The 27065-nt window shown below is 41.5% G+C and overlaps 2 protein-coding genes across 5 annotated transcripts in view; one reads left to right on the top strand and one right to left on the bottom strand.

Annotated features, from left to right (window-relative positions):
• Window positions 1–892: 892 nt before the first annotated feature.
• On the bottom strand, window positions 893–6655 carry DPY30 (dpy-30 histone methyltransferase complex regulatory subunit). The gene is made up of 5 exons (XM_075708095.1): window positions 6637–6655; window positions 6038–6104; window positions 5906–5953; window positions 4409–4551; window positions 893–1135 (listed from the first exon to the last, which is right to left on the bottom strand). The coding sequence occupies exons 2-5, from the start codon at window positions 6071–6073 to the stop codon at window positions 1063–1065; spliced, it is 300 nt and encodes a 99-aa protein (XP_075564210.1). The 5' UTR covers window positions 6074–6104; window positions 6637–6655; the 3' UTR covers window positions 893–1062.
• Window positions 6656–12039: 5384 nt separating this feature from the next.
• Window positions 12040–27065, top strand: part of SPAST (spastin) — a 36910-nt gene continuing 21884 nt past the window's right edge. The window contains exons 1-4 of one of the 4 annotated variants that reach the window (XM_075706788.1): window positions 12040–12445; window positions 16393–16476; window positions 17753–17836; window positions 23756–23851. In XM_075706788.1, coding sequence (XP_075562903.1) covers window positions 12040–12445; window positions 16393–16476; window positions 17753–17836; window positions 23756–23851 — 670 coding nt within the window. Of the gene's footprint in view, window positions 12446–16389; window positions 16477–17752; window positions 17837–23755; window positions 23852–27065 lie in introns of all 4 variants that reach the window. The other 3 variants (XM_075706787.1, XM_075706790.1, XM_075706789.1) reach the window with 3 other exon arrangements.

The raw sequence follows: 27065 nt of genomic DNA, 5'->3' as shown, positions 1-27065 counted from the left end.
ACTGAGGTTACAGGAAAAAAATAAACAAGGGGTCAGAAAAAGATGTTAAAAATAGGGGGGGCTGGGGAAGAGGTGTTAGTAAACCCCAGGGAAAAAAAATCAGAATACTTGGTATTTTACTGGGTAGATTAGGATTGTCTTGGAGATTAGGAAAAGGTCCTTCACTGAAGAGGGTGGTCAGTCACTGCAACAGGCTCCCCAGGGAAGCAGTCATGGCACCAAGCCTGTCAGAGTTCAGGGAGCATCTGGATGATGCTCTTAGTCATATGGTTTAGTTTTAGGTAGTCCTGCGAGGAGCAGGGAGTTGGACTCAATGATCCTTACAGGTTCATTCCAATTTGAGATATTCTATGATTTTATCTTTGACAGAGAAAGAACGCTCCAGCTAGGGCTAGCAGTACAGAGAATTGAATTACAGAACCTTTTTTAAGTCCCTTCAAACTTTATTCTGTGTCAGTTAAATTCAGCACACCAGTACCAGGAGATCAATGACAAATGCTGAACAGCACACCTCATTAATATAAATATCTGAAACACTGGACGTTGCCTGGGGTGATCTGTTCAGCTGCTGAATCTAATTGTTTAGCTAAACCCATTTCCTGATGTTCTGAAGCAAGTTCTCTCCTCTCTACTTACTCAATACTTCCTCAAAATAAATTCTAACTGCTTTTAATTTGTTTGCTTTCTGTTTAGGCATGTTGCATATGGAGGGTGCTATATAAAATCAGATTAAGTTACATACATTATCACCCATGTGATTCCCATAACAAATTTTTCCCCTTTGTTTCATGCATTCAGGTGATGTAGCCCCATGGAATTATTCAGACTTTCATCCAGCAGTGCAGTTTCAGTACTTTATTTTGAAAGTCTCTTAACAGCTAGTTTAAAACAAGTGAACAAATTAAATGTAAAGTGTTCTTTATTAAATAACTCAAAAGGTAAAGCAAATTGTGCGATTAAGAAAGACAACATGACGGTTCCAAAAGATTTTTACAGCAGAAAATGAATTGCGGCAAATGAGCATTTCAGTCTAGCAGCCAAATTGTCCTCATTTTTATGGAGTTAATTTCGGTCCTCAAATTGTGACTTGTTTTTTAAAAGATATGCTGCTAGAAATTCAATGGGATTTGGCGGTCTGTAAAAAAAAAAGTAAATCAAAAGCAATTATTTTTTGTTATATGAAATTAGGTAGCTGAAGAACTAATCACCTTCCCTTAAAAGCAGCATACCTCCTCCCAAACACTAATAAGCATTGATTTAGGGACGACCAACTACCTAGAGCTACCCTGTAAATTTCCAGTTTATGTCTGATGAGAAAGTTTTAATAAGGTGTCTTAGTCACCATTGGTTCAATGTTACTAAACTGCTAGAACAGTTGCATACCTAGAACTAGGGTATAGTCTGTAAGCATAAATACTGTATGTACATTATTGGAAGTTACATCCATTTGCCTATTTCGTTAACTCATGCTATATAAAGTAAAAGCTAATCTGTCAGTGCTTTCTTGGTTCATTTTCTTCAAATGGTTACTGTGTAGCTTTGTGCATTATAGAGCTGTTTTCATGGTTTCTGGCAACTGAAATGAACACAATGAAACGTCAACAAAAACATCAAGCTTGAGAAGTGCTGTAACTTGCAAGTAGTCAATAGTAAACACTTCCGATCGCTAGCCTTAGTCCATTAAGTTTTTTTAAACAGCTCCTCCAGCTACAGTGCATGAATCCTACTAATCTGGATTTTGTCCGCAGAATAAATGACAAATTTACTTACTCCACACTGGGGCAGACCAAAGGTCTGGCAGTGAGCAAATATCCCTATAAATAGCATAAAAAAAAATACAAGTGCGCAGAGATACTTCTCTGGACCACCCTTTTGGCTTTCAATCATGTACCGGCTTTCTGAGCTTGCACCTATAATAGTCCTGGGTGAATTCCTCTACAACTTTGACCAGTTGCCCCTTGAGCCCAAGTAAAATGTTAATGTCCTCAACCTGAGGCAAAAAAGTTATATAGCTTAATTATGTCACATGTGAAAGATCACCTCCTTTTGTTCATTATGAATTTGCTACCTGTTTCACTTAATTTGATTACTGTATCAGAAGAGATAATAAACAATCCATCCCAATTCAGCATCTCTGTGCTATTTGTGATTAACACATTCCTAATATATTCTCTCACAGAAGTCTCTTTTCTCGGTTATCATCTATTCAGTCATTCTGTATACAGACAGCACTCCATACTTCTGACCACATTGTCACTCTTCTTACTTTTTCACATTCTACCAGAATGTAGGGGAACTGGAATCACACACAATATTAAAAATACAAGAACATTATAAATTTAAATAGTGACATTATGCTTGTTTTCACCCCTTTAATTTCTAAGTCCTACCATTCAGAATTTATTTTTGATTGAGCAATGCATTGACATATACATTTAACAGTTTAAAGGTATTTTTTCATAAGGGTAATTGTCAACTTGGAATCTATCATTTTGTCACTAGCATTAGGGTATTTATTACCCTCCTAGGTGCATCATTTTGTCTTTATTTGTATTCAGTCTTTCACTTTTTGTCATAGTTTCAATTTTTCATAGCAGTCTTCCATAGTTTCACATCGAGTTTATGAAGTTCCTGTGCAATTATGTACAACTGATCAACTTAAAAAAACCCAAACAGAAAACAAAACACACAACACCCCAACCTATTCTGTAAAACTCAGTATCATTAACAAATTTTGTCAGCTACTTCTTCAAATGGTTATAAATGATCCTTTCCAGGATTCTAGTGTTGAGCTCATTTCACCATGAAAATTCACCAAAATTTCACCATCTACTCTGCCTCATATCTTCCAATCAGTTCCTCATCCATATAAAGGCTTTTCCTTTAATCCCACAGCAATTAACTCTCTTTAAAAGCTTCTAGTGAATGACTGTGCCAGAAACCTTTTGGAAATTTAAACAGACTGTATCATCTGGATTCCTGTTTGTATGTCCTTGCTGATTCTTTCAGTGAACTCCAAGAGACTTACAAGATCTCACAAAAGTGGTATTCACTTCTCCCAAATATGTCATTTATCCATATGCTCCTATCCTGGATAATTTCTACTGAATTTCAGGCATAGTCATCAGATGTACTGGGCTGTTCCCTGAACATCTCTATATTCCTTAGAAAAAGAAATTAGCATCCTTAGTTACTTCCCAGTTCAATTTTAAGCAGAAGATTATACACAGCAGAGCTGGTAGTTCAGCTTTTTCATCCCTGAGGTTTTAATATGCTCAGCTGAATAGCCAATTTGACCTTGGTAGGTTCACACTGTTAGGTATTTTTCCTATATGTTCTCCAACCTCTTCTATCAATGTTCCAATTTCACTCCTGTGATGAGTCCCCATAAAGAACAGCTCCTTCCACAGTGAAGAAAGATTTAAAAAAAAAAAAAAAAAGTTTGTCTGTAACACAAGTATCCAGACTGTAAGCGTGGGGTATCCACCTCAGGCTGTGCTTTACATTCAGTCTGCTGCAGAACTCCCACAGATGTCAGCTGAAGATCTGCACGCCGCTCAGGTGCACACACGGGGTGTACCTTCCCAAATGCTCTTTTGCCTAATTAGCTGTCTGTACAATGCAGTTCAAATTCACAACTCCTTTTGAGGTTAAGACACTGTTGGCTTCTGGCTGTAGGTACCGTGATGCGATTATGGTCACCCATACCAGCTTTTGATAATGTTATTTTGGCAAAATTGAGAAATGGTTACATGCAGTATGACTCACCAATAGCTCAGATACACCAGAAGGCCAGAAATCAATTTGGATAAGATGAACAACTGCTTGCTATTATTGAAGAATACCCTTCTACGCTGACTGATAAGAGATTTGGGGCACCTCGACAGCATAATCTTTACTCAAAGGATAAACTATCAGTTTGCTTCTTACTGAATTGACAGTGCAGCTCAGCCTCATCTTTTAGAAACTGTTTTAATCTCTGACAAAGGTGCATGTCAGGCCTGACTTGTCTGTCTGTCTTTTAAATGGCACGCAGAACTCTCTAATTCCACACTACAAAAATCTTGTTCAAAACTAGAACAACTTCTTGCCTTGCTTCTATAAGGTGAATTATGTGATAAAATTCATAAAAAAATACATTTTTCCCTCCAAAACTTTTGCAGTAGCATACCTCATTGGGAGATCACAAATTCAATAAATAACTCTTATCACTCCATATGCACCCAAGTGAGGAACACATCCTGCATGGGCAATCATAATAATTCATAGGTTCATAAACCCGTGGTAATGACATTCTTACAACTAGCAAAACCACGGATGGTGTGCGAGGTCTGAAAAGGTGACACACCACCCAAGTTTGAGACCTACTTTTTTTCCTAAGAACAGAAGGAACGTTGAAGCATCTCACCTCTCTTTTGCAAGAACAGCGAGTCCCTGTAGCAAGATAGGTACAACTGTCTGATCCAAGTAGGCACGTGTGGGTAACGACTGAAGATCCACCTTCTGCTTTGATGTTTTCTCTGCATTTATTTTCTCATTTTCTACTATCCTCTGAAGTAGGGAAAAAAAGTGAATGAACATTGGTAATTTAGCAGCCACATCTACTTTGAAGTGTGAGTGCTAACAAAGTACCCATCTCTCTGTGATTCACTGGCAATAACTTCTTTACATCTTTTAAGAAAATTTAAGTGCATATTTTTCCTTGCACAAAAACCTAATCCAGAGGAGCCTTCTGTTAAATTCTTATGTTTTGGGGAAACAATGTTAGGAAGTCATAAGTTTTCTAAAACAGAAGACACCCAATCTCTATCATTTTTATTTCTGCTTTTGCATTCACAAATTTAAATGCTACACCACTGAAACAGGAATGACAATTAACAAGAGCAGTCTCAGTTAAATGGTTCCTGTATGCACGTGCTTCTAACACAAAATGCTAAAAGAACAAGAAATTCAGGTGAAGTCTGACAAAAGGGACTCTCTTAAAGTCAAGCACTTTGAGACTGTACTCTGTTAAAATATAGATGGACACTTTAATGAAAACATATGCAAAATGCTTCCAGGTGCCTTTTGGTCAAAAAGTGCTGAATTAAATGTTGCACCATTAACTGTAGTTAAAAAAGGATACCCTACCTCTGCCAGTAAACCAAATGTACTCAAGGCAACATATACAAATCTACCGATAAGGGACCAATGTATCCAATGCGTTATGGTTCTGTAGTGGAAGTTGAGGCACACGGAGAAGCAGTTATCGGGGAGGCGAGTCACAAAGGATGTTTAAGAAAAGTTTCTGCAAAAGCTTAGCATGCAGTAGGAGCTTATAATGGAGAGAGACTGAAGGCATTTCTTTAATAAGGAATAGTAAATAAATGTCATGGAGTTATTATTCTAACCCACGTTGTTACCTCCAGCAGAGAGAATGAATTGTGCCTACTCTTTCTCAGCATAAGGAATTAAAGACAGCTTAGATTATTCTGACGCAATATTTCGATTGACAAGAATATGAAAAGAATCACTCCCTTCGATACTTCTGCAGAAATGCCATCAACTCCTCCTATTCCCCTCCCTGTAATAAAAGTCTGGCTGGCTTTCTGTGGCATAGTATATTATATAGCTAAATATAATAGATAGCAATAGAATAGATAATGATCATAGGATACTTCCAAAAAATCCCACCTCATTAAAAGGTTCATTATTTACTTCAGTACCATTTAATGTAATGGAAGCAACGCAACAGAAAATACACTAACAGCCAGTTATGCAAGGGACTAGTATCTGTTGGTTCAATTTCCATCTAACTTTCTAGGGAACATTACATTTGCTGAAGTTAGACTCGAGACTCAACATTTTTCCCCTTGATTAGGAACATGACTTCCACTGTCCTTTACAGCAACAAAATCTTTGTTACCTCTACATTTTCAGTGAGACCGTATTCAGAATGGGGATTTTCTGGAACCTGTAAAATAACACACGGTCAGCAAAGTGCGAATGCTCCTTTTATGCATGCAGCGTTATGCACATAAAGCATTTCTTGCAATACCTGTGGCTGTCCCTCCATAATCTGTTCTGCCTCCATGATTTGAAAAGTGGAACTTGCTGGACGTAATCTTGGAAAGCAACAGAAGAGTTGGTCAGCAGACTGAGAGAAAGACCAGCGTTAGCTGACTGACACGCATCGCCGGTTACTAAGGCGCAATTACCAGAGCGCAAACGGAGCTGCTCCGTGCTCCCCCCGCCCCGCCAAACTCGTACGCGCTTTTCCCGCACACAGAACTGCGAAGCGTCTTAAGGTTCGCGTGACGCCCGCTGAAGAAAACGGCACCGGGATTAGAAAACACGGCATTCGTCATTTCGAACAAGAGTCCCCAGCGACGGCCCGCTCCCCTGCCCGGCCGGGAGCGCCCGCAGGAAGGCGGAGCCTCCAGCCGCTCCCCCCGCCCCCGCACGCCTGCCTGCCCGCCGCGCCGCGGTACCGCGCCGGTGCCCCGGGACCCCCCGCTGGGGGCCGGGCTGGGACCCCCCCCCCGCCGCCCCGCCCCGCCCCGCCCCGCCGGACACGTGCGGGCGCCGGCGGGGGCGGCCCCGGCCATGCCCCAACCGCCCCGCGGGGCAGAGGCGACCCCCGCGCGCCGCTCTCACCCGCCGCTGGGTCCGGGGCTCGGCGGGGCACCCGCAGCCTCTCCACAGCAACCAGAGCCGCTGGCGATGCCGTAAATGGTTTTGACGTAAGTGAAACGGTCGCGCTGCCGCCGCCGACCCGCGGCGAGCTGCAGCTGCGCCTGCGCAGGGTGGGGCCCCGCCCGCCCCGGGCAGCCGGCCGGCGGGGAGGGGGAAAGGGACGGGAAGCTCGGGCGGCCGGTGGGTGACGTCATGCATGGGCGGGGCCTCCTCCCGCCTCAGCCCCCTTCCCCATTGGCGGGTGGGCGCGTGGAGGCGGGTCGCGGGGCGGGTCGGGTCGCGCGGCGGTTCTTCAACCGCCAGAGAGGCGGGAAAGCGCTGGCGCCGCGGTGAGGGGCTGGTCTGGGTCCGCGTTTGGGGCGGCGGTCGTCTTCTTCAGGCGGTCGTCTTCTTCAGGCGGTCGTCTTCTTCAGGCGGTCGTCTTCTTCAGGCGGTCGTCTTCTTCAGGCGGTCGTCTTCTTCAGGCGGTCGTCTTCTTCAGGCGGTCGTCTTCTTCAGGCGGTCGTCTTCTTCAGGCGGTCGTCTTCTTCAGGCGGTCGTCTTCTTCAGGCGGTCGTCTTCTTCAGGCGGTCGTCTTCTTCAGGCGGTCGTCTTCTTCAGGCGGTCGTCTTCTTCAGGCGGTCGTCTTCTTCAGGCGGTCGTCTTCTTCAGGCGGTCGTCTTCTTCAGGCGGTCGTCTTCTTCAGGCGGTCGTCTTCTTCAGGCGGTCGTCTTCTTCAGGCGGTCGTCTTCTTCAGGCGGTCGTCTTCTTCAGGCGGTCGTCTTCTTCAGGCGGTCGTCTTCTTCAGGCGGTCGTCTTCTTCAGGCGGTCGTCTTCTTCAGGCGGTCGTCTTCTTCAGGCGGTCGTCTTCTTCAGGCGGTCGTCTTCTTCAGGCGGTCGTCTTCTTCAGGCGGTCTTCCTTGCCAAAGCAGAGGCTCTGTCCTGACGCTCGTTAACCGTTTTGAGGTGTAGGCCGAGGAGCCTTGGTTGAGGCCAGCTGTGGGGGAGCAAGCAGGTGATTGCATTTGCAAGTGCCCTGTCAGGACTGAAGCTGGTGGGATGTTTCTGTTCTCCCAACAAGCCTTTGAAAAACACTCGCCCTTCAAAGCTTTGTGGTACAGAAATCTGCTGATAATCAGTGCAGTTCGGCGTCTGAGGAGTGTGCTGTGACGTTTGTGCAAAGTAACTTTGCTGAAACTAATTTTGAACTGAAAAGGGGGTTTTGTTAGTGAAATGACCTCTCAGAGCTGTGTAGAGTACCGTTTGCAAAACACTGTTGGCCATTAATTTTGCCCAGTTGTCTCTCTGCTAAGAAAAATGCAGCTGCTCAGCTTTCTCTAGGTATCAGCTTTAATCCTGTCTTGACTTGAAGCTATCAAGAAATGGAAAATCTACCGCTTCTTTAGTTGTTGTACTGTATCAAATTGCACCAATGTTTGAACATCTATGCCTGACTTCTTCATTTAGTTTTCATTGGGAATTAATTTCTGTGTCTGGTAACATGGCTTGTGCTAGTAGATTAAAAAGGCCTTTAGAACCTTTTTATTTTTGGCTTGAGAAAGTAGTTACATTCCTGTGGTCTAAACTTTTTTTTTTGAGAAAATAAACTTTTTTCGTTCTTTTACAGCAATAGGACTGTTCCTTTTTCTGTCTGCTTATTGCAGTTACAACAATACATATGAAGGATCTAGCTGATGCTCTTAAAAGATCAGCGATATGGAGAAATAACAGAAAATGCTGTGTTCTCAGTTTATGCTCTGATGTAATCATCTAATTCTTAATGGTAATGATGAAGTGGGAATCAGAGAATTTGAAATAATGTTTACAGCAGGCTTGAAAACTGGTGCAGTCAGTCACAGATTTGATACTCAACTGAAGGGCTTGGAATTGTAGCAGAACCACATGCTACCCTTGTGTCAGTTTGAGTACATAGTGCTGCCAAACTTAGCTGGTGTCGAGGAGGCTAGGTGAAAACACAGAAGGCAAAATCCTGAGATTTTTTTCTAAAACTTAAAACAGGAATACAAATACATTTTTTCATGTGAACAGGTGAGGATGAAGAGGCTCTCTTCTAATTTTCATCATGTTCTAGCAGTGACACTTGAGAAATACATTTAGAATACCTGAATTTGTTGTAGCATTGGCTACCAAGGTGTCCTGGTTTTGGCTGGAATAGAGTTAATTTTCTTCCTAGTAGCAGGCATAGTGCTGTGGTTTGGATTTAGTAGGAGAAGAATGCTGATAACACGCTGATGTTTTTAGTTGTTGCTAAGTACTGCTTATGCTAGTCAAGGACTTCTCAGCTTCCCATGCTCTGCCAGGTACACAAGAAGCTGGGAGGGGGCACAGCCAGGACAGCTGACCCAAACTGACCAAAGGGCTATTCCATACCATATGACATCATGCTCAGTATAGAAACTGAGGGGGGTTGGCTGGGGAGCAGCGATCACTGCTTGGGAACTGTCTGGGTATCAGTTGGCAGGTGGTGAGCAATTGCATTGTGCATCACTTGCTTTGTATATTGTTATCATTATATTGCTATTATTATAATTACTCTTGTACCTTATTTCAATTATTAAACTGTTCTTATCTCAACCCAGGAGTGTTTCTCACTCTTACTCCTCTGATTCTCTCCCCCATTCCATTGGGGTAGGAGGAGTGAGCGAGTGGCTGTGTGGTGCTTAGTTGCTGGCTGGGGCTAAACCACGACACAAGGGAAAAAAAGAATCCTTTGCCCCTAGCCCCCCTGTTTCCCCATTTATACATGCTCTATTATATTCATTTTTTGCAATGATATCGTGTTGGGAGTGAGAAGGTTTCCTAACTCCACCTTTTGTGCAATGGTGAGTTGTGGTGTCAGGGTAGTTGCACCTTTCTAATTGCTGGGACTGTGGTGCTTGTCTGCTCTGATTCCAAAACCTTTTGCTGAGCTACCATGTTCTGCCTCTTGTATGTTACGAGTCCTCAATCTTCAGGGCTAAGTCAAGTCAGGTGGATGAGGTGATCTAATAGTTGCCTGCTCTGGAAAACACAAGGTTTTACTTCTTCCCCCACCCTTTTCTGGTGTTCAACAGAACACTTGGTGAGCCAGGACATCTCACTAAGCCAGCAGAAAGCTATCCATTGCTCTGATGTGGTTTTTCAAGGCTTTTTTTTTTTTTTTTTTCCCCCTTAAACTACATTAATCTTATGCCAGATTATTAATTATAATAGTTCACAGACAGGTCCTTATTAAGCTGGCTCTAGCATTCATTTAGGAGGGTAGGGTGATTCAACTTGCAGATCACTAAAATATTTAATAGCTACAATAGTGAACTGATTCTGTAACATTATAATTTGCTCACAATTCCTGACTGATGTCTACTTCTGAAGCGGTGTTTTGGCTTAACAAGTTGTTATTCCCCTAACAGGTGCACTGTTAACCAGTGCATCGGTCTGTATTTTATTGCTGTGATATAGTCATGTGACTTACAAAGGTGTCATTCTAAATTTTTTAAAAAGTAAAAGTAACTGAATAGACTGAGTAGTCAGAATTGTTTGAGATTCATTGTTTTCCTACTGTCATTCAATCTGTCCTTTAATTTATTAATAACTTATTCCTTCACCAGCTTTTTACTATTTAGCTCAGGAATGGGATGATACTTCAGATAGTAGGTGGATAATAGAGACTGTAGATCGGTAATCTGTTGTCACATGGCCTGCTTCACTTGACATCTTTGAATGCTACATAATATTAACACTGCTTGAAGCTTCTGGAATTTATTTGGTATTCCAAAATTTGTTAAATTTTTATATCCGGAAATGTGGTGGTTAGGGTGTTTTTTATATAGGACAGTTAGATATATTGAAAATAAAAGTATTACATACTGAACTTTTTCCAGTCATGAGTGGACTGGAAAATACTTAGTGATATCTTCACAATAGAAGTACATCATCCTTCTTATAAAATACAGAAGAAAAATACTTAATGAACCTTGCTTTTTTTGGCACTGATAGGTTTACTGTCTCTGTCTAATAACAGTTCTAGGTCATGAATAGTTATTTTATATGCTAATAAAATTCTGTATTTTATACAGTAAGAAAACTAATCCTTGGTTCTGTCTTTAAAAGAAAACAACTCTGCTCAGTCATTTAAGAAAAGCAATACACATTACCAGGGGAAACTTTCTGTACTGGAAGTAACTATATGTGGCATAAGCAAACAAGAAAAAAACACAGTAGTTTCATAGTAATTTAGGAAAAGACAATAAAACATTGGGGACAGAGCTATTTCAGTTTGGCATATTCTTTTAATTAACACACCCCAGCATCCCCACTTTCTCGCTGTAAACTGGGGAAGCTAGCTGCTGCACTGAATTAATTTATAGTATCTTTTTATACTTTTGGGACAGCCTAGGCTACTGTATGTGGTTCTGGGGTGTTGGAGAGAGATGATCCTGTCATAGTGTAACACCAATAGCTCTCAGGTTTTTATTTGTAGAACAGTGAGTGCGTGACAAAAGAAAACAAACAAGCAGACACCCAACAACCAAAAATAAAAGGGGGGGAAGGTTGAAGTGCAGAGGAAGGGGGTTGCTGTATGCTGCATGTAGCAGTCGCAGAACCAGGAACAGAACTTGTGAATGCTGATGTGTGGATGCCTCCCCTTGTTTGCTAGACCGAGTGTACCAAAGCATTTTAAGATTTGAAATAACCAAAGGAGTAGGGAGCGGAAGGGTCTGTCTCATCAGGGCAGACTCAAACAAGTAAGTATTATCGTCAGGCAAATAATGGGTGGCAGTGGCTAGGACAACTGGGTATTCATATTTGTAATGTGGGTGGGGAAAAAAAAGGCGGGGAGCGGTGCGGGGTACCCGCCTCCATTTTGCCCGCGGGGCGGCCCGCAGTGCCAGTCAGAACGATTAATTTCACTCAGCCGTTCATCGTCGTTCCGCTGGCTCGGTGCGTGTCGCGGCGCTGACACCCAAGGCTCTCGGCAGCGGCCGATGCCGTGGCTGCGCGGCGCCGACAGGACGCGGAGCTCGGCCGCCGCCGCCCCGCCCGTCGGGGTCCCCGCCGGAGGCCGGGCCGCTGCCCCCGGCGCTGGGGCCGCCGCGGGCCGCCCGCCCCCTCCGCCCCGGGACTACGCTTCCCAGCGTCCGCCCCTCCAGCGGTGCGGAAGGACGCGGCGGCGCCGCCGCCCCGGGGCCCGCCGGGAGCTGTAGGCGCCCCGCGGCGCCGTCCCCGCCTCCTATTGTCGCTGCTGCTGGGGGCGGCGGCGGCGCCGCCCCGCGCTCGGCAGGGGCCGCGGCGCGCTCCTCCCCCGGGGCCGAGCGAAAGGGGCGTCGCCGCCGCCATGGCCGGTTGTTGTCAGTCCCTGGCAGCGGGTTATGGCGACGGCGGTGAATGAATTCTCCGGGCGGCAGAGGGAAAAAGAAGGGCTCAGCCGGCTCCAGCTCCGCGCCCCCGGCCGCCGGGGCCTCACCCTCCTCGCCGCCCGGGCCGGCCCCCCCCGTGCCGCCGGCGGGGGCGGCGGCAGCGGCGTCCCCCCACAAGCGGAACCTGTACTACTTCTCGTACCCGCTCTTCGCCGCCTTCGCCCTGCTCCGCTTCGTCGCCTTCCAGCTGGGGCTGCTCTTCGCCTGGCTCTGCGAGCGCCTCTCCCGCGGCGCCCTCATGGCCGCCAAGGGCAGCAGGGCCGGGGCCGGCGACGCGCCCGAGCCCGGCGGGGCGCCCGAGACGGTGCGGGCCTGTCACAAGCGGGCCTTCGAGTGCATCTCCATGGCGCTGCGCATCGACGAGGACGAGAGAGGTAGGGGAGCGCCGGCGGCCGCCCCGGGCTGCGGGGGGCGGCGGGCCGGGCCGGGCCGGTGCCGGGAGGGCGAGCGGGCGGGCAGGGCCTGCCGGCCGTGCGCCGGGGTACTGGGGCTGCCGCTTTGAGTTAAAAAAAAAAACCCAAAACCCGCTCATGTCAGAAATAGGGGACGCGAAGGGTCTGCGCGGGAGGGCGAGCGGCGTCCGCCTGCGGCCCCGGCGCTTTGCGCTTTGCTCCCCGCCACCCCCGGCTGGGTCCGGCCCAGGTTGGGTCGAAAAGCTGCGGCTCAGGCTGGTTTCCCACCCAAAGCAAGTCTTTGTATGTCACTCTAGTACAAAACTTGAAAGTTTTTGATGGGGAGGTCTGGGTGAGGCGGTTAGAAATCGGGGGGTGTGACTAAGTAGCTCTGGGTTTAACCAGGCCACCCGGACGGCAGAAGCACCAGGGATAATAATAAGGGTGCATCCTTTAATGTACTGTCTGGCAGATAATGGGAACGTTGAAGTCAGTCTTCAGGAAACTTGGCTCTCAAACTGCCCATTTAGAGGCATCTGACTTTCGAGGAAAGAAATATTTCTTCATGTTTTGGCAGTTGCTTTTTAAAAATACTTTTCTTATTTGAGATGCTTACTCTTGAAAAAAAAACCTATCACTATGTGGCTAGAAGATCTTAAGGAGGGTGTTTAGGGTTCGATTAAATAAAACACAGGAGTGAGGAATTTGTTTTTCTGTCTAGAGGATTAAAAAAAAAAAAAAAGAAGGAATTGCTAGTGCATTTGATTTAGCCATTTAGTCTAAATGCAGCAGCACAACTCTGTCAGCATCCAAAAGGCAGTCCTTAGGGGCACGCTGTGCTAAGTTTTAAAATTCCCTGGAAACATCAGAATACCTTATTACGCCCTTTCAGTTGAGCTTTAGTGAAACTGCTATCCTAGAGGAGGAGGCGAAAAATATAGGAATAGGCCTTCAATAGAAGCTACATGCTGAGAGCACCATAAAAGCGAGGGATGTGTCTTGCTTTGCATTCACAGTTTGGGAGTGGCAGTGGCAAGCACTGGGAGGAGAAAAACCCACCATGTGCAGCAAGGTTAATTCAGAACAGATGTACAGCGTAAGAGCACTGAGGGTCATAGAACACAGCATGAAAGAAGGTGAGGTAGCTTAAAACTTCAGTGTTTTTGGTGATTCGTCTGTGAAGAGTAGCTAAGTCTTAAATTATCAGGTGCCTGTTCCACTGTTGTGGCTTATATAACTGTTGGTTTGAAGGGTGAGCCTTCAAATACCGGTTTTAATCATGGACTTGCTTTATAGATATTTTTAGAGTTGTCATATGAATTAGCTGCCCAGGTCATACATTTAGCAGCAAAGCTTTTTTTTTTTTCCTTACTAACAGGCAGTTTCAAAGCTGTTACAACCGTGCAAATGCAATATTAATTTCACTGAGAAAGAGCTCACTTGGCTTTAATACAAAGATTTGTTATTTGCTTACCTGTTTTTACTGGAATACATGCATACCTTTGAATTTATTGGATATGTAAACAAGTTTTTCATAACTTCCAACAGAAAACAATTTATTAGGCATAGTATGTGAAATGGTTGGGATTTCTGGATTGTCTAATATCCTGTTAATTATGTGGCATTTTTGCTGTTCTGAAGCTATGCGTACTTTGGTAATTATGACAGAACTTCTGGTAATCTTTATGCTTCTGAATTATTTGGGAAATTAATATTCTTGTTTTGGTATTTTCAAAATCAAGCTTAACATCTTTTCCTGAGACTGAGAAGGCACATGAGGAGCCAGCAGCTAAGCACCCATGTAGCTGCTTCTTTACTCCCCTCAGTGGGAGAGGGGAGAGAATAGGAAGAGCAAAAGTGAGAAAACTTGTGGTTCAGTGTAAAGACACATTAATACATGAAGGAAAGAGGTGGGGAGAAGACAAGTGGTGCAGAGGCGATTGCTTACCAATGCCCAGCCAGTTTCTGAGCAATGGCAGCTTTGGAACACAGCGCCCACCCCATTCTTCCTCTACCCGAGTTGTTACTGCTGAATATGATATTATATGATATGGAACATCCCTTTGTCCAGTTCGGGTCAGTCATCCTGCTGCTGTCCCCTCCCAACTTATTGTACACCACCAGCCTACTTGCTGGGGATGGAGGGAAAAACAAAACCTTGAGGCTGCGCAGCCTGTTCAGCAGTAGCCAAAGCATGGGTGTGTTATCAACACTGTTTTAGTCACAAATCCAAAACACAGCACTGTAGGGGCTGCTATGAAGAAAATTAACTTTGTCCCAGCCAGACCCAGTACAGCAAATGAATGTCTTCTAAGAAATGTGACTTTTTGATTGTACTTTTAATGTCTCGATCACTGAGAACTAGTAAACCGTTCTGTGCGGATTCACAACTGCTATTCAGAATGGCAAAGCAATTCAGGCCATAGCAGAAGTGGCTGGAATCATCTCAAGCCTGATTTCTCATAGCCATAATCAGCATTAGATTTACACTGCAGTTGAAACTGTTTCTATAGGTGATGGGGAGAAGCTTAAAGAAAAAAAGGCTACAGAGAGGATCAAAGTCACTCAGCTTCAATGATTTGATTTATCTAGCTTTGTTCTTAACAGTCAGGATATATTAGGCTGGCAGAGAAAGGGCAGTAATAAAAAGATTCCCAAAGTGTGTGATGTACACAACTGTAGGAAGGTGCTGCTCCTGTAGTTTGTGTTGGTAAGAAAAGCAAAGTGTGGAATTACCTGCACAGGGTAACTTGCCAAATGTTATTAAAAGGTTTTGCATCTGGAGAGGAGCAAGAGAAAACCCTTAAGAGGATTCTAGAAATGTATTGAAATACTTTTACTGGCACTAAAATTTGCTAGAAAATAGGTTTGGGACTGAAGTTATCAAAAGATTTGAGTGCAGAAGAAACACAATCACTGGTAACTGGCACTTGGTAACATTTCACAAAACTATTCCTTCTTCTGAAACTAGGGTAATGATATCTGAAGGTTTCATTCTGCATTTTTGTTTTTTCTAGCGCTAGCAGATTGTTAATGCTCATCAGGTTTAAATTGTAATACCTAATGTGCTGTATTCCTGTGTGGGAAGGCATACTTAGTGTGACTTATCTAACTTGCAAAAGTATGTTTCCATATGCAGGCAAGTATCTTTTTAACGCTGAGTATTTATAGAAGGGGAGCAATATGAAGTAGATATTCATATCTCTTTAATGGGTTGTTTGCTGTCATGGTGTCAGATAGTGTAGGTTAGGCATAGGCATGTTCATGGTTGTATTTGCTGTAATATCCATTTAGGCCATTGCTGGTACAGAGGTGTACTCTAATTCTACATGGATTGTACTTCACATGAAAGTTGACATACACCTGCAATGCAGCTGTTTCATGATAGGATGAACAAAGAAATACCCCTATGACAAATGAGCTGCTCTGGTACGAAAGTTAACCAGAGGAAAAGCGTCTCTTGTCTCACTTGTGTAGGATCTTAGACTCACTTTTCTTTTTGAGTTTCTGTGCTTCTAGTGTTATTCTGGTATTGACTACCACTGGAAGATTGAGACACATGTCTCAATTTGATGCTCCAGAAAGAAAAACTGTTCATTTTACCATTTCTGCTGTGAATGAATGTGTAGGCTAGCTTTTTTTTTGGTGAGGGGGACGGGACTGATCTCTTTAAGGCAGATGGGGAAGTATTCCTAAAACAGGCAAAAGTGATTTGAGGCTGGTGTAGTACCTGTTTTTAATAGAAAAAGCTTCTTTGAAACTAAGTAGATACAAAGTTGACAGTGTCCCTTTAAGTGTTTCTTTAAATTGTAGAATTTTGTTCAAATATCTTTTCCTTCCTCTTACTTGTTTTATGCAGCATTATATGGAACCATTCCTAAGCGTTAATTCATTACAGAAAATAATGGGTTCACTTCCTTTTTAAGCAGGACAAAAGGAACAAGCTGTTGAATGGTATAAGAAAGGAATTGAAGAACTGGAAAAAGGAATAGCTGTCTTAGTAATTGGTCAAGGTAAGCCAGTTTTGAGTTTTGTGGAAAAGATTTTGCTTTATGGCTCCTTCAAAGTGAGTAATCAATATTGCTAAATATGGTAGGTGCTAGGAACGGTCTGCTGTATGAATTAATTCGTAAGAGTGTTTCTTATTCCTGTTTTAGCTGTAGGTGAGCACTGGTCTGCTTCTCTGTTCTACCTTAATGTTCTGGTCTATAACACATGCAAATCTTGCTCCAGATGTTTTCAGACTATCCAAAATCATAAGCAGTTCATGAAGTTACTGAAGTAAAGCACTTAATTTCTTATGTAGTGGGAATGCCAAAACACTGAGTTCTGATTTGATTTGCCAAGGTTGACAGTCCATGTTCTCACACAGAAGTTTGTATTCCCTTCAGTATAACTAAAAAAGAAACATCCCAGTTTGGAATGGTCTAGCATTGTGTTTCTGGATAGCTTATGCTAAAATAGCTGAACATTTCCAACAATTCCAACAAAGGAAGAAAGCCATCTGTGTATATGGAAATTTCTTAAGCTGTAGTGTAGAAGCAGGTATGTGCCATAGCAAAGTAGGTGTAGTGAAGGGCTTGCTAAGAATTTCTGTCCTCAAAATAATATAATAATAATAACCCCTCCCAAAAGCCTAAATCTGTAGCTGCTTTTGCAGACTGCTGTTTTGTTCCTCAGCTATGTTTAGTAATGTTTGTGAACTGTATATGGTGACATGTTACTTACACAGCAGTATCAGTGGCATTTGATACAACCTGTCTAAATTGCACAGTTTAAAAGAAAAAAGCTTGACTTCAACAGACATTATCTTTTAGGAAGTGGTGATATTAATGTTTGTAATTCTGTGTGTTTTGAAATGTAAAGGGACACAGTCAACTGAATTTAAATCTGTTAATTTTGCCAAGTGAATTATTTCAAATCGTACTTGCCTCTCGGTCACTTTTCAAGCTTTTTAAAAATCTTTTTTATTTGACTTCTGTTTAGAAAAATGCAGTGACAAAGAACATATATTAGGTCAGCATGAGATGTTAGAGAATATGCAAAGCAATGCTTGGGTTCCCACCACTCTACAAGCCATATTGGAAAGCAGATAGTGTCAACTAACTTTAAATTCTTGATTAAATAGAAAGCTTTAGGATTTTTTCATTAGTTTTGCAACAATGTTCCTTAGTGGAGTGGGTAGATAAGGGGTTGGAGGAAGAGGAGGGAAGGCTGGGTGTCAGTATTTTAGCATTTAAAAAAGTTAATTTCCCAAATTGTGTTTTAACATTGATTTTTCTTTGTAAGGTGATCAGTGTGAACGGGCTCGACGTCTGCAATCTAAAATGATGACAAATTTGGCAATGGCCAAGGATCGCTTGCAGCTTTTAGGTACCAGTTACAATTTATGACTTTGGAAAGTTTGTCATTACTTGCACAACTTCATGTAATGCATTATTCTAAAATATTACTTTGATTTTTAAAGGGAAGGAGTCATTATCTGTGTAGGGTCTGTTAAGTTTGGTTTTTAGTTGAGAGTAAGTAGTATTTTTTTTTCAATGTTGTTGATGGATTTTGAAATTGGAATCTTGTGACCCACTTCCCTATGCCTAAAGAAATAGGTGTAAAAGTAACTGAGAAGTCTTTTTACCGTAGCACGCTTGACTCATAAACTGAGGAAGTCTTGACTAACTGTTGTTGGAGTTAGTTTAGGACTTTTGTGTTAGAACTGTAGTAAAACTTATGATATATTGCTCATCATGATTGCTAAGCGTGCCTTCTGTAAGTGTAACTACTTTATGTTCTGTTAATTCTGCTGTCACACCAATCATCAGGAAAATTGTTATAGGTACTGTAATAATAATTCTTTAACATTATGTAGACCATAAAGTTGTGAAATCCTAATTCTTGTAATTTTTATCTAGTAGTGTTATATTTTAAGACTAACAGGTAAGATCACTTATTTTCAGAAGCATAGTGTTGTATAGTTTTAGTTTTATCAAAATTAAGTGTTGTATATAAGCTCTTAATGGACAGAGTAGAACAGGCAGGATTGGAAATGGCATCTTACTGTGCATGATAAACAGGCAAAGATTCCCCCCATCAAGCAACAAACCCACAGCTTTGTGTAGTGCATCCTGTAAATTGCGAACTTTGGAAATGCCTTCAGTTCAGGCAGTAAAATGAAAATAAAGTTTTTTTTTAATTGTTCTTTAAGGGAGAACTAACAAATTGGGCTTGAGTTTAACTTGCGTATCTGCAGCTTTAATCTTGCACTGTGTTGTTTTGAGTTTTGCTAACTCCCTTTCCTAGGAGCATATAGAGCAGACAGGAAAACTCATGTTCTTTTCTCCCTTTACACTTTGTGATTTTCTGGTCCTGATTGGTGACTGACAGGGAAGTTGTGACAACCACAAGAAGGTGAATCTTTTTTGTTTTCCTTGAGTTTCTGTTGTCCTTAGCTCTTTTTGAAAGAAACTGAAGCGAACATGGGGTGAAAGAGGCTTCTGGCTTCTATGCTTTATTATGGGTGTAATAAGCCAAGCTGGTACATTCATCTTTACTACCAGGATGTGTCATCACATGCTATTTGTATTCTTCGTTCAGAGTGCAGATTGAAAGGTAAACAGATAGAATAGCATTTATTGCATAAGTTGGTGTCAAATATGTCAATTTTTTTACTTTGAAATTATCAGAAGTTTAGTCCTTTGTTCTGCTTAAGTTCTTGTTCAGTTTGCACTAAGGATTTGCCTCAAGCAATGTACCCGAGAGCAAAATTTGGATAGAAAGGAGCAAGTGAAGTCATCTGCCCTTTAGGAAGGAAAAAGATGTTGTTTGGAGAGATATTTCAATGGATTCAAGTCCCTGCAAGCTTGATCATTATGGATCTATTTGAGTAATATTTGTTATACCATCTAACCAACTTTCAGGTATCGACAGCATCTTTTTTTATTACTTTATATGTCATTTTACATGGATTTTGTGGAAATTCAAGGTAATCTAGAGTTGAATTGCATGTGCAATTCTTAACATAGCTTTTAACTTGTTACTTATAGTAACAGTTGGAAGTTCTTAAGTGGTGTAGAGATGCTTTTGTAGTTGAACTAAACCTGAGGCTCTTGAAGCTCTTAAGGTTCAATAAAGTGTTCTTTTTTCTATGAATCCAACTCTTAAGATCAAAGAGTAAATGTTTTCCTGTAGCCCTGTGGAATTTCTCAATTTCTTAAGGGAGAATAGGCAAGTCCTTTATTGCATTAGCTGGCAGGATAAAACAGACTTAAAGTAGACAATAATATCAAATATTTCATCCTGCTTGCTAGACAGAGATGTGATTGCAGACTGCCTAACTGAAATGCCATCCAGTCAAGCAAGTTACATCGGTAATACATAGAAAGTAAAAATTAAATCATATGGATTATAACTGTCCCTTAAAAGTGCTCAGTGCTTTGATTTTTTTGAAGTGTGTTGGATCATCAATGTAAGTTCAAGTTGCATGACACCACTGATGAGAGTATGATGTCTGATCACACCCAGGTGCTATCACCATGTGTCATCATACCACTGATGCTTTTTAATTTTAGACAAAGAGGATGTAGCTACTTACCTTGGATGATGGCTTTACTATTTTGAGCCCTGTTTTCATCTTGAGTCTAAATTACTGTATTGTGTTCTGTTTAAAGCTGTACTATGACACAGCCTGAAAGCTGAAGTTACTCCAGGTATGTTTCAGAGCACCTCAAGGTGACTTGATCACTTTGGCAGTTCAGTGACAATACTGAGTTATGCTAGCTGTTAGTGGACTTCAAAGTTTTACTATTTGAATTGGTGGTGGCCCTCATTTTTGATACGGTTTAGGGTGTGTTAGCTGTGCACCTATTTAGATGAGTGGATAAATCTTGCTCTGATGGTATTCATAGACCTGATCTCTCCTGGATGACCGATAGCCATGTTAGAATCATTATATTTGATATATTTAGAATCACAAGAGGATATTTGTTTTCTACAATCAATACATAAAACTCAGCAGTTTGCCGTTCCTAGAGACAGATAACCACAATGTCCAGTACAGCACTATTCAATTCTAATGCTATACACATGTTGTACCCATCTGTGTTTTCCCATTTCATAGAATCATAGAATGGTTTGGGTTGGAAGGTACTTTAAAGATCATCTAGTTCCATTCCCCGGCTGTGGGCAGAGGGACACCTTCCACTAGACCAGGTTGCTCAAAGCCCCATCCAACCTGGCCTTGAACACTGCCAGAGATGGGGCATCCACAGCTTCTCTGGGCAACCTGTTCTAGTGCCTCATCACCCTCATACTGAAGAACTTCTTCCTTATATCTAATCTAAACCTACCCTCTTTCAGTTCAAAGCCATTACCCCTTGTCCTATCACTACATGCCCTTGTAAAAAGTCCCTCTCCAGCTTTCCTGTAGGGTCCTTTCAGGTACTGGATGGCTGCTATAAGGTCTCCCCAGAGTCTTCTCTTCTCTGGGCTGAACAACCCCAACTCTCTCAGCCTGTCTTCACAGGACAGGCGCTCCAGCACTTGATCATTTTTGTGGCCCTCATCTGGACCCACTCCAACAGGCCTGCGTCCTTCTTGTGCTGAGGGTTCCAGAGCTGGACGCAGTGCTCCAGGTGGGGTCTCATGAGAGCAGAGCAGAGGGGCAGAATCACCTCCCTCGACCTGCTGGCCACGCTTCTTTCAAAGAGACTTTCTGTAGGACTGATTTCTATCAGCACAAGTTCCTTTCTATGTACTATGTGTAGCTTCAGTATTTTGGTTGAAGGATGCACATGGCACATGACTCAAATATCTTTTATTGGTATCCTCTTTGGTAATAATTCTGCCTGTGAATAGATACGGGCTTCAATGGACACCTTTTGGGATTCTTCCACTGTCTTGGAGGTGATGGTGTTTTTGCTTCAGGCTTGTCTTACAGGGTAACGTTTTTTTTATCGGAAATCAGTTGCCTTGAACTCAAGGTATAGTGTTGCCTAAATAGGACAATGGCTGCAGTGGTGTTTATTTGGTAGGTTTATGTCAACATTGTATCATCAAGGAGAAATAATAAATGAGATTCTGTAAACATTTCCTTCCCCCCCCCCCCCCCCCCCAATGTTTAGAGACATAGGGGGAAAGCATTTAAACAGAAGGTGATAGGGTGTCCTGTTAATTCCCTGGAGTAATATTTAATAGCTCAATTTATTTTCATTATTCCAGAGGGCTCTACAGCTACACTGTCTCTCAAGAAAAGTGATGTATTTGCTTTATGTAATTTTATGTGCAATATTAAAATTGCATGTTAATATGCGATGGGAACACAGTGTGTGAATTGAAACTGGACAACAGTTGGATTACATTTTTTTTTGTTGCAATTTTGGAGTTCCCAAATATGTGGAACTCACTAAGCCATTGATAATTGTGGTAAAACCCCAGTCTCAGACTGGAGTGTTGAAGAAAACAGCATTTCCTGAATTCCTGCTCAAGCCAATTGATTTTATTATGGTCACTCACTAGAAAGTGGTTTTTTTTTATATAAAGTTCAGAAATGTTCTCCAAAACGTAACTGATTATCTAATATCTTACCAAGTCTATTAATACTAATTTTGTTTCCTGAGCTTCTCTACGTACTTTCCATTCAGATTGTATGCACTGGGCAGGGAGTAGACTATTCTGCTGTCTCCCTTCAGTAGTGCTGCACCCACTAAAATAGTACACTGTGTTTGTGGTCAGTCATGCTAATACTACATACGCTATTTCTTAGAGTTCTTTAGAGGGAGGTTTTTTAGGGTAACTTCTTGCAAGTTACAAAGTTTGTGGTTGGTTGTAGGCTGTCCTTGTGTGACTAACATTTTCTTGTTTTATTGTACCCGACTCTTCAATGCTTTCAATTTAAAACAAAGTAAACCCTGGGTGCACATACTGATCTTGAACTTTAGCTTTTCATTTGCCTGTGGCTACTAAGTTTTCACTCTAAAATGCATCTTGTTCAGTCTGGATATTACTACTAAACTATCACTTAAACTATTGGGTCTAAAGATACTTGTCAGGGAAGCTGAGTGGTGAGTGTTCAGGAGCAGGCAGAAGAAGAAAGGTATGAAGTAGAAAGACTGGAAAAAGATCTGTAATAGACAAAGAAGCGGAAGCAGGAAAGTGTTTATGCTTGTTGGTTGTACGATCTGCAAGCTCTGAATTGCAATTCTTCCTCTGGTCACAGCATTTATGATCTTGGCTCTGCACGTTTTCAGTAGACTTTGGCTTCTTTTGCAGTACGTGCTTTGTTGCCGGAGGACATCGCTCCTCTACTTGGCCATCTGTTTTCCTGCAGCTTCTTGGTACTGTTATCTCTTGGGGGAGAGGAGAAAAAAATAAAAGGCTTGGGGGGGAGTGTGTCAATGTATGCCTTGCATCCTTACAAACTGTGGTTTGTTTGTACAAAAAAGGGGGGGGGGGTGTGAAATAAAGGTGGGAGAGGCTGTAAAGCGCCCCAAAAGTAAGGCCTAGAGGTTTTTAACTGCAGTGGGAAAAGCAGGAGTGGTAGGTGAGCTGCAGAGAACAAATAATCCTGCGACTTAATTCTTGTGTGATTTGCAGCCTTACACCTCTTTGACTTACGCTTTGGCTAGTTTATCATGACATCCTAGAGTTAATTTCTTTCTCCTTAATCTTTAACCTTATAAATCCTGTATTCGGATGTTTCTGGAGTTAATCCTCTTAAAGAACACAGCTTGCATGACAATTTTATTGACTTAATTTCAAGGCAATTATATTTCTAAATAGAGATCTTGAAAGATGTCATCGTAATGTGTATATGGTCTTTTGCTTGAACAGTTGAGGTTTCTGTAAAATGTTGACTGGCTGTTACTACTTAAGTGAAACAATTAATATGCAGGAAAGTGATGACTCCTTGCAGTTGGTCAAAAGTGACACCTTGGGGAGGACTTTCAGAAATGGGTTATCAACACAAATACTTAGTAAATGAAGTCGAATTAATCCTGACCATTGCCTTTAGGAAGTATCTACAATCGCTAGCCTGTAAAGATTGTTGTAATTAACTCAGCCATAAATGGCTAGTTTTAAAGCTGTTTTCAGTCATGCTTATACTGACAGAATTTTCTTACAAACTTGCTAAACATGTAGAATAGATAGAAATACTCCTTCTATCTTTAACCCTGTATCAAGTATAACAAAGCCAAACTTGACATTTGTGTGTTCAACATACATAAATTTTCTTGGTTCATTTTTATTTTTTGTTTGTTTATTTTGTCCTTTTTCCTCCCTCCCCCTCTGTCTACTATGTAGAGAAGCTGCAGGCAGTTTTGCAAATTTCCAAGCCGCAAATGGAGGTCTATAATGACAGTACTAACCTGGCATGCCGCAATGGACATCTCCAGTCAGGTGGGTTTGGTTTTACCAGCGCCTATTGAGGGGATGTCTCTCAATTTCTGGTGTATTACAGGGAAAAATATGCAATGCTATGTTCTGGCCCCACCAACTTTTTAAAAAATTGTTTTGTATTTCTGTTTTTAAAGGCTTTATATAAAATACATTCCATCCTTTCTATGACTTTGACAACACTGTTTTATTTTGTAGTATTCAGTTCTCTCTTACAATGACTGTCTTAGAATCCAAACCTATTTACTAAGACAACATTTTAGAAAATATTTCTCATGTTACATTCTTAAAGGAATTAAATTAAACCTGTTTTAGTAAGTGTTAAAGTCAATGTAGGATATGTAGGTTATATATTGTGCCAACATAAGTAGTTCTTCCTTTATGATACTGAAAGTGGATGTGCATTTGCATCAAGCTGCTTTAAATTTCAGGGGTATTTACTCTGAGAAAGTGATACACAATTAAAACAAGGGGGGGAAAAGAATGGCTTTTGCTTTTTGTCAAAGAAGGTTGTTTTTATCCTTTCTCAGAAGACTGCACCAGGGATACTAAAATACCAGAAGTAAACTTCTTTGTCCATACACAAGGAGTAAAGTTACCATGAGGTTTGTGAATTGTCTTCAGGAAATGTTTTAACCCAGCAGTAAGCTATTGTCACAACTGTGATCTCAACTGATAATTCGTCCAGTAGACTATAATGAGTTTAAATGAATCGGAGAGCTGACGAGCAATGGAATTCATAAAGCCTGTCTACTGAATCAAGACCAGTATTCAGTTTTTAAAGTAACTAAACTTGAAACTTAGTGTAAACCATATGCTTTTTTTTTTAAAGCTCCATTTCTAGTTCTGAAGTCATCTTACTGTTTGATTTTAGTCTTTCTAATGTATGAGAAGTTAAAGTAGTGGAACTATGTCATGTTAGGCACCTTTAGATTACCGTTAAGTGTGGTATTTTTGTTGACTGCATTTGTCAAAAAGATGTAGTTAAAATGGCTCTTCAGTATGAGTTCTTGTGTAGATTGAGCTTGAGAATTCTTGACCTTAAATGATCCAGTACAACTCTTGTATTTTTACCTGGTTGGCTAGAGATTGAATAAACAAATACATACATGTACACACAAAAGTTGATAACATGCTCTGATTTGATATGAACAACTTTTTCTTTAAACTCATTCCTTTATATGTTTTTGTACCTTTTTCTCAATGTATCTCAGAATTGGATGCTGTAGGAGAAGGTTAGACTGAACTGTCACTCTTAAAACTGTTAATTTAGTTACTTAAATCTATTAGTAACAAAGCGTAGAGTATCCATTGGCATCTACTGGAAATGAAGAAACATTTTGCCAGATTATTTACAGAAATTTCTGTAGCAGGAGGTGGTCACTGTTGGTAAACTTGTGGAAATTGGTATTAGTCCATTTTTACCCATTTGGAGTCATATTCCTGGTGACTTACAGAAGATGGGTAACTGAACCACTTCTGCAAAACTGTGAAGGAAAGGGCAGCGAAACAACTGCAAAGGGCAGTGGTCTTCTGGGGACCTTTTTTTCTGAGAAAGTGTCTTCCACCTTTCTGAAAAGGAATGCAGGCTAATGGAGAAACCTTTATTTACCACGCTCAGCGGGATCTGAGAAGAGACAGAAGGACTAAAGAGCAGGTCATAAAAAAAGAGTTAGGTACCAGACATCTACTAATTACTTTGAACAAGACTTCAAGAGGCTTGTTCCATTTCCATTGGCATTTACATTGCCAAAGGTAAACTTTAGATTCATAACTTGTTCAGGTTAGAGGTTCACCCAAAGTACTGAACTTCTCTTGCAGCTGTGGGGTCCCTGATAGTAACAGGAAAGTCAGCCTATTAATTGATGTCTGAATTTCTTAATTGGCTGGTGCCTACACTCACATGCTCACTCCTACGCTCTTTCTCTCTTCTTTTGGCGCGTGGGAGGAGGGAGTCTTGTTTGTAAGAACATGTTGCTGCTACACTTTCTCCTTAAAAGTACTTCCCTTATACATGTTGTAATAAAGATGGTATTTTTGCACGGACAGCTGCAATCATTTAAAAACACAAAGTAGATGGCAAGTTCTTAGAAAACTGTACAAAATCAGCTTGCAGGCTACTTGAGATAAGAGGACTGCTGTTACTGAGAAAATAGAGGTACTGCAGAGGTACTGAGCCACAGGGCTCTGGCATAAGCTTCATTTTGCTATCTACATAAAATATTACGTGTGCTGTTTTCTAATCAGGCTGGGCTTTTTAAAAGTCCAGGATTTTATGCAGTGTGAATCATGGTCATTCACAGTTTTAACATCAAGAAAGTGCCTTTTTGCCTGTTCTTTGGTCAAAAAGTGCTTTGCTTGCTTCCATTTCCCTTTAAAGGCCAAAGTCTTTAAAGATATTTTTGCTTCTTAATTCTGTCTGATGTTCTGTTCTCACAGCTATACTGCACATTTTTGTATTTCCAAAATATTACTGATTTGAGATTCTTCCTTCTTTCAAGATACTATGTGTCAGCCTTTCAGGCCAATTTACTTGATTTTAGCACAAGTGACTACCTATCCCTGTCTTCCTCATTCATCATTTCCTAACTTACCTGAATAGCTAGAGATTTTTCTTCAAAATTTATGTGATAGATTGAAAATGAGGTTTTATAAGACCTCATTACGGCAGTATCACCTGCCCTTCAGTTGCAGAAGGCTATGCAGTAACTTAAGAGTAATAACAAGTAGCCTTGACTTTATTTTGAAATATATATTTATTGTTTAATATCCATCACTCCTGTTCTCATAGCAGTCTTAGATATAAACCAGTTTAGCTGTATTGGTTTTTTTCCTTAGACAGGGATGTTTTCCTTTGCATTGTGGGTGGGGTTTTTTTGTTTTTAAACTAGTTTGGGAAGGAGATTATGCCAGTTTTGCCAAAGGCAGTGTTTATGAGTTTTATGAACTAACTTACTGGGCATACAATACTGATAGTATTACAGTAATTCCAGTGTACCATTTTACATTTAACATGTAAATTGCAGCATGATATACGATCAGAGAAAACATGAATCTCTCTTTCTTACCACAACATTAGCACTGTGCAAGCAGCTAGTGTTTTGCCTCATTTTTCACTTGGAAGTATTTGCTGGCATGTCTTTAATAATAGGCATATATTGGCAATGTTTTTCAAGTTGCAAAAATTCTACTCTTAATACTGAAGTTTTTTAACGAG

The sequence above is a fragment of the Pelecanus crispus genome, chromosome 3 (assembly GCF_030463565.1).
Source record: "Pelecanus crispus isolate bPelCri1 chromosome 3, bPelCri1.pri, whole genome shotgun sequence".
In the NCBI taxonomy this organism is placed as follows: Eukaryota; Metazoa; Chordata; class Aves; order Pelecaniformes; family Pelecanidae; genus Pelecanus; species Pelecanus crispus.
The sequence above is the reverse complement of the archived record's forward strand: the minus strand, read 5'-3'. Positions and strand labels throughout refer to the sequence as shown.